Source organism: Penaeus vannamei, chromosome 26 (assembly GCF_042767895.1).
Source record: "Penaeus vannamei isolate JL-2024 chromosome 26, ASM4276789v1, whole genome shotgun sequence".
NCBI classification, from domain to species: Eukaryota; Metazoa; Arthropoda; class Malacostraca; order Decapoda; family Penaeidae; genus Penaeus; species Penaeus vannamei.
In genome coordinates, this window is record NC_091574.1 from 23,480,252 (window position 1) to 23,492,751 (window position 12,500).

Sequence of the window (12,500 nt, forward strand, 5' to 3'; positions counted from 1 at the left end):
TCATTATCATTATTATTTTTATCATCATTGACATTATGATCACTCTAATTCTATTAACCCCTATGATCCGCATGACGTTACAGTCACGTCATGGAAAAACCTGGGTCAAGGGCCGGATGACATAGACATACCAAAAATGTCCACGGGCCAGATGACACAAACTTGCCGTCATCAGCAAAGGCCAGGGAGATGGAAAAGCCTCAGTAGAACTGCACAAACCTCTCCAAGAGAGATTTGACTCATTTGGCACTTAGTAAACAAATGTGGAATGTAACACGCATAAATCATGACTGGAAGAGCGCCAGCTCCAGGGAAGATACTAATTCCATGCTGCGCACCGTATTCCTGGCCGCTGTGACTGGCAGCTTAGGTTGTATTACGGAAAATGGAAAATTAAGTAAAAATAAGATATATAATATAAATAAGCAAATGCTCCATATTTTTTTTTTTTTTCTTGCACTGAATTATTTACTGCATAGAGAGGTGAGATGATATGGAGTCTGTGCAAGGAAAAAAGCTAATTCCATCTGGATAAAACATATCAAAAGACAAATATGGACTCTGGAAAATGGCAAAAAAGCTGAAAAAAAAAATTACAAAAAAACTTTGCCAAGGGGAAGCAGAGTCTTGTCACCTCTCATGGGTGACTCACACTTAGCCTACGTGCCACACGCCCGGGATCTTGGCTACTTATGTAACCCAATGCCCAAATTTTTAGCACCATGCAACCAGATCCAATGGGTTAACAATACTTACAGCAAAAAAAATTAAATAAAAAAAGTTTTCTGAAAGTTGAGCAATAAGGTAAACATGTGAGATTAAGTAGGATTACAAACAGATTCTCTGGTGACTATGCATTTGTGGAACCATATATGCGTACACAAAGTTAATAAATTAAAATCACAATATACATGGCATGTATATACACATGCTCCACAATCTGACCCCCTTGGACTGAATATAGGAAATTTCCATGCCCTTGTCGACAGGAATGGTTGTCCACATTAACTAGCAATATCACCAAACAACATCGCTGGAACTCTCTTTACTAACTACAGAAGCTTTTGCTAATGTAAATTTTAATACACATAAAACAATTCAGTAAGAGTAAGGGGGGTGGGTCCTGGGGGCCGAACCCCTGCCCTTTTTCTCAAAGAGGTGAAAGTGCCCTTTTTCTAGGGCACTTTCTTTCTCTTGATCTTGGAATGGCGATGAGACTGTTTATTGTATTTTTGTTTGGTTCAGTGCAAATAATTATTATCATTAAGATTCTTGTAACATTTCTTCCGTTTTTAAATCTGAAGAACATAATTCAGGCTATATCACCTATAAATAAAAGTAATATTGTGCCCTTTTTGTGGCCTGGACCCCTGCCCTCTAAAATTCCTAGTTGCGCCCCTGAAATACATACTTTTCAGGGGAAACTGAAAAGGGTTAACTTACACAATCAAAAATATTGGGCAATACTTGTGATCCTGTAGTCGCTATTCAGTAACAATCATCATGATCTTTTATCTCTCTTTTTTTCTATTTTTTATGTTGGTACTGTCATCATTTTGTTAATTCTACCGTTATAATTTCTTTATTATGATAATCATCAAGAGTATTAGTAGCAGCATTTACACTAGCACTAGCAACAGCACTAGTAGCATCAACAGCAGCATACACAAACATGGGAAAGCACATGCACAGAAAAACCCACATGCAAACATACAAACACACACACATCACACACAGATGCAGGCACAAACACACACCACACATGCTTCACCACTCACTAACACAATTCTTCACCACTTCATTCTTCCCCCTCTTTTCCCCATTACAAACTATTGGACAGTCTAACTGAGAAGCATACTTTTAAATGTATAAAATGTATTGCAGTGTCGCCTGTGTATAGTTCGTAAAGTTCCTTCTGGGTTGTTCAGTGACACTCATAGCTAGCATGGGCAACCATTCCCACTGAGAAGGCCATAGATATTTCTAAACTCAGTCTAAAGGGGTCTAAACTAGTCCTAAATTCCTGAAATCAAAATAATCCATTTTACGTAACAATTATACAATACCTTTTAGCTTTTTTCAGTGCTTTCAAACAGGTACCTGGAGCAGTCAGGACCAAGATAATCAACAATGTCTGTCAGAAGTTATAGGAGATATAGTCTGCCTTCCATTTGTACTGGCTATTTATCATGTAAATTCTGACACTGCCATATGAAACTTTACATAACTGAGAGAACTAATGCTGTGTTGTACGTTTGCTTTTCTCTGATTTAGAACAAAGCAATTATAAACTTTTGCACAGGCATTTAATGTTCATAATTCCACTATACTGATAATAACTGAATAAATAACTCCACTATACTGAGATTAACTGACTGCACGGAAGGCAATTCCTGTAACTATGTAGCACTTAAATATGGGATTTATTTACCTTCCCTGTGAGCATCAGTGTCCAGTGTTGTTGTTTTGGCAGCCATAGTGAAACTGTGTTGTTGTTGTGCATCAATGAGGTATCAAAACTGAAGCTGATTTCAAACAAAATCAGATTAAAAACAACAAAATAAATACCCTAGCAGAAAACTGATGACCCACAGAGGATCTGGTTAAAGCAGCAAAACAAATATCAACAAAATCATTCAGCGTACTGAAAAAAACTGCAAATTGTGAAAGAATTCATAAACTATTAGGACAATTCTTTGATACTTGGATTGACTGATATACAGGAGATCCCTGTTAAGCATCATTATTACAGGCCAGAAAAAATATGACAAATAGCAATACACGAAATCCCATGGGAATGCAATAAAAAAAGGGTGACTCAACCATATGTGTATGTGTATGTCTATATGTATATTTAAATAACCTTAAAAAAGAGTAATACTGTACTTCTATCCAAGAAAAGATAAAAAGAAAAGAGAAATGTAAACCTTGGATATTGTATAAATGGTGTAATTATTGCACACACTACACAAGTTCTAAGTGGCAGCCAATGACAAGTGGTAGAGGTGATGGGAATAGAGGTGATGGGAATAAGGATCAGGGTATGAACGGTAAATGAGAGAGGATATCATCACCTTTTATGTCAGCTGTCTCTTCCTCATTTTCAGCCAGGTTTTATGTGAAGGAATCAGGAATGGTTTGAGGGGGAATGAGTGGGGATTGTCATGCATTCCATGTTTGATATGATGCCATTTAAATGCCAATATTAGCTGTGTGTTCATCAATTTCATAGCATCAACACAATATGCTGACAGTTAGCTTTTGGTAGGTCAACATAAACACTCAAAGGCATATTATAGTGCTCTGGTGCAGCAGCAGTAGCCTACATTGGTGGCTGGAAAGTTGACATGTACTGTTCATATATACTATAGTTCCCATTAGAAGTGCCCATGAATTTTCAGTTTTTGTACATATATATATATATATATATATATATATATATATATATATATATATATATATATATATATATATATATATATATATATATATATATATATATATATATATATATATATATATATATATATATATATATATATATATATATATATCATGGCACTCATGTTCTTATTTCATTTTTATCAAATTTCAATTTCTTCTTATACTATTGGTCTTTTGTTAGTTTCTTCTACGATTACAAACATATGTGCATAAACTCTCAGAACCCTAACAAAGTAAGTGAAATGCTATTAACAATGTATCCTCAAAACATCAGTGACAAAAGAGTGAAGTGATGAATAGCAGGGACCCAATGTATTCTGAACTCTAATATACTTTATTTATATATCAGTTCTCTAAAGAATCAGATTCCCATTAAGATAATGAAGCATCATTTCATCATAGTCCCAGTTGATAAAATATTCACTATCATCTATTATCATAAACCTTATGAATCAATGTCCATGAAGATCTTTCTTTAATGAACTAAACTACAAAAAAAAGTAAATTGCAGAATACACATTTCACATTTATGACTGCATCATTAATTGCACTACACACTGATTTGAAGTGTGAAACAGTGCTATTTACTTTCTTAACCCTTTCAATCTGGGTGACGTAACAATCACGTCAAAAAAAATTTTGCTTGAGGGCTGGGTGCCGTGAACATGCTGTCATGAGACAAAACGGACGCGGGCCGGGTGATGCGAACTCAGTCATGATCAGAGGCTAGGGTGACAGAAAAGACTTGTCACAAGTACACAAACCTCTTGGAGGGTGATCAGACTCATTTGGCATTTAGAAAGGGGTATTTCCCTTTTTCCTATCAATAAACGAGTGTGGAACATTATATCCATAAGCCATGACCGGAAGAGCGCTGGGTCCAGGGAGGATGCCATTTCCATGCTCAGCATCGTATACCTGGCCACCGTGATCTGCGGCTCAGATTATATCACAGAAAATTTAATATTCCGAAAAAATGATACATGACACAAATAACAAAATGTTATTATTTTTTTTCTTGCACTGAGTTATTTGCTACATATATGGAGTCTGTGCAAGGAAAACAGTCTATTACCATCTTGATAACGCAAATCAAAAGACAAATATATACATTGGAAAATGGCAAAAAAGGTAAAAACGTTTATGCAAGATAACTTTGCAAAGGGGAGGCACAGAATCTTGGAATCTTGTCACCACACAGGAGTTTTACGTGCAACCGGCCTACACTCCGCATACCCAGCAGAGCGGCCACTGATAAAACCTAATACCTGTATTTTCTGCCATTGGTTGCCGTGACGAAACCGGATTCAAGGGGTAAATCAACAAAGTAGATTCAACAAATCAAGTCTATTCTCTGAGTCTATTACAGAATCTACTTCAAACAATCATCATAATACATCTATCACCACTTTCTTGTAACCTGTGAACACTTTGAATGATTCTCTCATTTCCACTAAGCACTGATGATTTCTTTGATGTATGCAGTAGCTTCATCCATGTAATTGGTCATTACACATCAAATTCCCATCAAGCTTCACTATAGAGCCAAGAATATCTGCTTTATAAATCTCCCATTCACATTTTAAAGATTTATGTACTGATAAGTGTGCATCTAACAAAATTTCTGGGGGTCCTTACTGAAATGATATAAGTCAAGAAGACAGAAATTTGCATGGAATCAAAAACCCAGTGAAAGCAATGCAAAAAACAAAACACCCACAAGAAAAAAAGAAAATAAGAATTAGATTTAGTAATCAATGTTTTAGCAATCTCCCTCTTAAATCAATTCCACAGTAGACGTTAGGCATGGATTTTAAAAAATAATAATAAATAAATAAATAAATAAATAAAAATTAAAAAGAATGAAGGTACATGTAGATAAACCATACCAAACAGGAGAGGAAGACAAGCATTCTAGTGGCAGAAGGAGGAAGCTATGTAGCTGGGAGAGTTATATAACCATGGTCTGTTTGCTTATCTATGAATTAATTGAACACAGGAAACTTTCTCTCCAAATTTCAGACTAAAAGCTTGCATCAGCCAGCCTCAAGAGTTGGCCAATGGAAGGCAAGTGATACCCTAAAGCAGAGTCACAGTGTTGCTTACCACATTTCAATAGTGAGCTTCACATTTAAGTAAACACAGAAGTAGCCATTAAATAAATAATTTTACTAAACATGTATCTGTAACAAAAGAGAGGTGTTCACTTGCTTTACCACAAAAGATAAGACAAAAAGACATCAGCCTACCTATCAACTGAGAAAGCAGCTCCCCAGTGTGGGCATCATATAGATTAGACGTTCTGTCCCATGCAGCAGTAATAGCCTGGTCTCCTCCTGGTAGCCAGTCAGCAGCAATAACAACACTGGTGTGTCCTGTCAACTCTCTCAGGGGAGTGCGAAGTGTAGCAGCACCACCACCATCACCACGTACTCCCATCATGACTCCATCTTCTTCGTCTTCTCTGTCACTGCCATCTACTTCATCCTCTGAGGAATGCACACGCTGGAGGGAAAGAAAATCATGCAGTTAACTTTCTATAAGCAAAGGTTAAACAAAATCAAATACAAGCAAAAACTTGCTTCATATGCCTGAGAGCTTAAAAATGTGAAATAAAAACTGCCTGAGCAAAAGTTACTTGATTCAATTCTTTTAGCAACAAATTCTTAGTGATACACACACCTTTCTCACATCTTAAAGGAATTTTAGACAGTTTTTTTTAAACAGATTAACTTCACTGGTCTCCAAGTGTAATATCTAAGACCAGTAAAGTTGGTGACTTTTTATTTGCATAACTAAAAACAGTTTTCTAGTCATATGGCAGCTGAGCACCAAAGTAACAAAGTTTAGAATGGTGACTCTAAGGCAGAGAAAATCAACAGGATTTCATCTGTTTTTCCTTCACAAATTAGACCTCGATCTCTATTTTATTGGGAGCATTACAGTTTTTGTGTGTAATTGTACTGTAAGATAAGGAAAATGAAGAAAGAGTAGAAAACAGAAAAGGTAAATCAGGTTTCTGGGGATCTGTGAAACTGACTTTATACATTAGAAAACATTTTGCTTGTGTTATGTCAAAAGTTCCCAAACAGCAAAAATAGTATATGGAATAAAGTTACAGGAAAGGAGGTAGGCAGAGTGGTCTCTTTCACCAAGAGATGAAAGAAAAGGGTTAAACCTCAATGTACTTAACTATATATGTCAGAACTAGCTCTCTGTGTCATTGGGGGTTAATAGTATGAAGGGTAAAGCACAGAAGTTTCCAATGGGTTCACAATTTTTTCTTTCAGTTGTAGTTAGGGTTTGTCATCAATTTGCCAATTCTATCACTTGATCACAGTCATCCATGCTAAGAAAAAGGGGATCTACACACCAGTTGGTCTGGGGTGATGGCAGCCTGGAAAACATGGGCTGTGTTGTCTCCACTTGCTGTCAGGATCAGGTCTTTTGTGGGGTGAAATTTGACGGAATTGACTGATCCACTGTGACCTGTGTACTGCAGCAGATTTCTCCCTCCATCAATGCCCCAAACACAAGCTGTTTGGTCTGTGAAATGCAAGAAACACAAGATATAAAAGTTACTGTGAAAATGCATAAAAGGCAAAAGTGAAGAAAATGTGACAAAAAATATCAATTATATAGATAATATTTTCATTTACGTTGTAGTACAGCTAATGAGAAACAAGGAAAGAAATGTTTTTTATGACTTTTTGTCAAGCTACTATAAAAAATTAACTTTATCATGACACATAGCTGGTATAGATATCAAACCGTTTTATATAATTAACCCATTGACTCCAATACAATTCTGGCACAAATTAAAAATTCTTAATCCCATGCACTGACATGCACTTATGTACAAATACATCTTATGGCATATCATCTTTGCCCAGAATTATAAAACTTTGAGCTATTTCACTGATATAACGGTAATATGACATAGTCTTGTCTCACCTGCAGATGCTGTGGCTATTACGGGTGTTCCTCCCCTGGACACTGCGACGTCCCATACCCCATCCCTGTGACCAACATACTCACGCACCATTCGGCAAGACACAGAGTCATTCTTGAAGCTTGACACTATCTTGGATGTCTGTACACGAAGCTTGTTCGCTGCTTTCACTTTCTGTGAACTCTGACCTCCAGCTAGAAACATGATTTTTTCATTAGGTACTTTCAAAAATATAATTCACAGAACCAATTATTTAAAAGCAAATAAAAAAAATTTAAACTCTCTAGAAATCTCTAGACACTTAAATATATGTAATAACAATATTCACCAAATAAGAGAAAAAGGCAAGTATCATACTGCAACATCCTGCTGCAACTGGTTAGCAATGGATATCCATCTATCTCAAAGCTGAGCACCAGTCTATTCTAATCTTACCTGTCTCTATACATTTTTTTTTCCACCATAAGCAAAACAAAAAAATGTAAATCAATTCAAGATCAATGGCAATTCAGTATATGAAGTATAAATTTTACTCAGACCAGATCATACATGCCGGAATGAAAAAGTTTATTACAAAAGATCCTCTTTATCTGAATATCATATACAATTATTTACAAAGTAATAAATACAAAGTGAAGAACCAAGCAGTAATGTCAGCTGCAGAAAAGGCAATAAATCCAAGTCATTACTAGCAAGCCAATATACAAAAATACTCCTGCATATTGTATATAATGCGATAATTAAACATTTGAAAAATAACATCATATATATACCTCCATCTATCAGTCTCTGTCTGTCTGCATCTACCAGTTTCTGTCTGTCTGTCTGTCTATCTGTCTGTCTGTCTGTCTGCCTATCTGTCTGTCTGTCTATCTGTCTGTCTGTCTGTCTGTCTGTCTGTCTGTCTGTCTGTCTATCTGTCTGTCTGTCTGTCTATCTATCTGTCTGTCTGTCTGTCTATCTGTCTATCTGTCTGTCTGTCTATCTGTCTGTCTGTCTATCTGTCTGTCTGTCTATCTGTCTGTCTGTCTATCTGTCTGTCTGTCTATCTGTCTGTCTCCATCTACCAGTCTCTGTCTGTCTGTCTGTCTGTCTGTGTTTATTTGTCTGTCTGTGTCTGTCTGTCTGTATCTAAAGCCGAAAAGACACTCGTACTTGCTGGCAAATATGTCGCAACACACCATACAGGAGTTGTCGCAAAAAGACCTTATGTTGCCTACTTCCCATCAATGAAAAAGAAGTGACTTGATTTTGTATAAAAACTGGACCCCTTAACAGTTATGTAAGGTCTTCCTTAGTGACAAATCCACCTTCTGCGTAATCAAAAACAGGCATGAGACTGTGCAAAATCCCATACCTCTGACCACTATGATGAAAAGTTCACCTGCAAAATAGTCAAACATCTGGATTTTGTGATGGTCTGCAGATGTTTTAGTGATATTGTGGGAAGGGAAAGGTTGTTTTTCCTTCCCAAGAACCAAACAATGAATGCATCAAACTACATAACTGTGCTGAAGCAGCACCCTGTTTCATATTGTGAGCTCCATGAATTTGAAATTTTACAGCATGACTCTGCCCCTTGCCATACACCTCGTACCATCAAGTCTTTTTTACGGGTGAAGGGGATTCAGGTCTTGGATTGGCCTGGAAACCACCCAGACCTGAATCCAATTGAAAATTGTACATAAAAAGAAAGCTTATCAAAACTCCCACCTTTTCCCTGGCTCCGCTAAAGGAAGAAATAAAAAAGATGTGGGTACGGAATTTGGAGCCCAGCTCTTTCCAGAAATTGGCTGAGTGCCTACCATATCTGCACAAAGATGACTTCTTATTGAGATGTATGTAAAATTCACTTTTCATAAAAAACAGTTGGTTCCATGTAACATTTTCTATGGTAAGTCAAGCCCTTCCAGGTAGAATATATGTGGGAAAGAAAAATGGTTCACCGCTTAAGAACATGGCTTTCACATCATAGGTGAACAGAAAGGGTTGGAGAACATGAAAAATTGGTTGAGTCAAGGGCTAAGGCCACATTACATTTATAAATATAATTTATAAATGTAATGTGCCACTATTGACTGAGTCTAAAGTATCAAGTGTAGTTCCACTGTGTGAGAAAAGTACTAAACAATTTTCCTTATTTTGGATATTTTGATAATTGAAATTGTATATTATCCCATTCTTTAATTTTTTTGCCAAATCTAAAACGTGTATTTCTGTCACTCTGCTTATCAATTGGTAAAGAACTAATTTGATAAATGTACAATTAACCATACTCATTGTGGCAAATGTAAAAAAGGTATGAATGAGAATTAATATCTTCACAATACAAGAGGTGTATTTGAATAGGTCTTCAGAAATACATATATTTCTTATGATGATATAATCAAAATCTGTCAAATTTATCTATTGAATTTTGAAGAAATCTGCCCCATGGCCATTTGGCCCGCTGACGGCTTGTTCATGTCACCCAGCCCTCAACCCAGATTTTTCCATGACGGGACCGTAACGTCATCCGGATCATAGGAGTTAATACATCATATCTATATTAAAGTATTCCAATTGTTGAATGGCTTGAACTTCCTTATACTTTATCCTATAAATCTTGTCTTTGGCTATACTATAAAAATATATATTGAGAGAGTCAGAGAATAAGAGAGCAAGGAAAAGGAAAAGACAGTGATAAACACAGTAATAACAAGATTATCATAAACTCCAGAAGCTACTTAATAAGTATGTGGTTGCCTGTATGTACACTAAAAATAACAATTACAAATATTAAAGAAAATAAAACAATGATTCATTTAAATCAGTAATCAAAATAGTTTTTAACTTCTCGTCTTCACATTCTACAATGGCATTCCATTTCCACTATGTTATAATATTCCACAGCATAAGATAGAGACAGATCCCAGTAGGCAATAGACAGCATAGTAATATACAGTCCCTGAAAATACGGGTACATGGAAAAAATATCCTCTCACTTCTAGTAGCCCAGCTAGAAATTCTATTTTGAAGCTTGTGTCCATTTCTATACGTAACACTGATTCCACATTGCCAACTAGAAAATGATTCTTGTGAAATATTTGTATTCATGAATTACTACATATATAAAATGTTTCAAAACTGACAGTAAGAAGTTGATGGTCCCCAAAAAATATGTGCCCTATATGGTCTACATTTTTTTACATGTGACTCTAAATTTATTTTTCAGTCCTTCTCTACAAAATTACTTCCCCTTTAAGTATACAGAGAATTGTATAACCCCAGCAAATGGGAAAACAAAAAGAGATGCAAAAGAATGTAATAAATAAATACTTCACCTTGAATTTTTTTATCTTGATATCTTTAACCACATGCCAGCGGGGAGGACATGTGCATATATGCCATGCCCAGTGTGTTTAATTTAGTAATTGTTTTTACAAATAGATGGCTTTACAAGTACTAGTTCACCAATAAGCCTGTTATAAGAAGTACCTGGCTCACCTGTTTACCCTTATCCTTGATTTTCAATAATATCTTCCAGTATTTATTACTGCTGTTAGTAATGTCAATAACAATATAGTAATTATAATAACAAAATAACACTATCAGTATTAAGTGAATGCAACTTTTTCCTGGCAGCACTGGGTTAATACATTTCATACTACACCTAATTGCTTATCAGAAAATGAAGTATAAGTCTAGAAAATATACTGATCCAATGTGTCATAAGCCTGCACACTGTTTGCATAGTATAAGGGATCCTGTAATTTGTTCCCATTTGTTTTATTCTTTCATCTTAAAATCAGGAAGAAAAAAAATGGAGCATTCCTATACAGTGAATTGAAATAAGAGACCAAATAAAGTATTCCCCCAAACAACCAATTACATTCTATAATCATCTATAAGTTCTACTTTCTACATATGTTATTTGTGAGGTATTCATCAAAACATGTCTTAATACAAAGACCCATTTCCAGGGAACATTTCTGTGTTTCCCAGCAAAGGGTCTCTATACATTCTTCTAGGCCCCTGAACTATTCACCTGATGAATCATGAATAATTATTTAGAATTGCAAATGTCATCAGCTAACATATTCAAAGACTTAAAACACATTGTGCATTAAATGAAGTGAATGATTCTCTCCTATCCACCACCAGAGCCCTTTATATCTCCTTCACTGTCTTGAAACTAAATTGGACGGCGTGAATGAGAATAAAGTTGACCATCCCCTCTCATTCACTTCTATAATGGCATAATCATATGCACCCAACTACTTTACCATCATCAGTGAGGGCACATACAAACATGTTTACCTTTTTGGAGATTTTATTTTTGCATGGCAAAGTGTTCCATATATATCAATCCTCTTTATGTAATTCTGACAAGTGTATGCAGGATATCTGGATACAAATCTTTTGTTATGTAAATATTTAAGGTGCACCTTAAACCCTGTCATAATATAATCTCATGAGACATTGTATATCAGTATCTTTCATTTTACTTTTCTTCACATTTTTGTGATCCAGGTCCCCTATATGAAAAACTGTTCCTAAATATCTAGATGCCCAAAAATCAAAAGAGAAGAAAAACACAGCTATTTAAAAAATAGATATATTCAACAAATGCTTCAACAAACACCCAAAATCTCTTATGTGTTTTCACAATAAATCATGATCAACCACAATCAACATTCCTTTATTAAGTCCTGATATCCAATGTAGGACAACCAATCTACAAGTAAAAAAAAAAATGCTCAGAGCAGAAGAAATACACCAGACAAAGCTACTACTGGTGTCCAGCCTGAGACAAAACAGCCCAACTTTAAGCAAGACAAGACATCCCCCATTCTCTCAGGATCATAAAAGCCCTTTATATGTAAATCATTTCATGCAGAATAAGCTGTAATTTGAATATGTACATGTAATAACATTCTAAGCAATAAATTTATCTCGCTTGCTTTTAAGATATTTCACAACTGCTTCCTAAATATTAAAAATAATTTAAAAACAACAGCTGCAGACTCTAATAGTCTTTTTTTATAAGAATATAAAAAGCTAGTGTATACCCTTAGCTCCACTTACATCATTGGTTCAAGATTTTTCCAATACTTGATATATT

The 12,500-nt window shown here is 35.5% G+C and overlaps 1 protein-coding gene across 2 annotated transcripts in view; it reads right to left on the reverse strand.

The window, feature by feature from the left end:
* Wdr37 (WD repeat domain 37) overlaps nucleotides 1-12,500 on the reverse strand; it is a 30,167-nt gene that overhangs the window by 5,654 nt on the left and 12,013 nt on the right. For both annotated transcript variants that reach the window (XM_027359669.2, XM_070140190.1), the window contains 3 exons: nucleotides 7,399-7,590; nucleotides 6,818-6,990; nucleotides 5,694-5,949 (listed from right to left, as the gene is read on the reverse strand). In XM_027359669.2, the coding sequence (XP_027215470.1) occupies nucleotides 5,694-5,949; nucleotides 6,818-6,990; nucleotides 7,399-7,590 (621 nt within the window). The remainder of the gene's footprint in view (nucleotides 1-5,693; nucleotides 5,950-6,817; nucleotides 6,991-7,398; nucleotides 7,591-12,500) is intronic.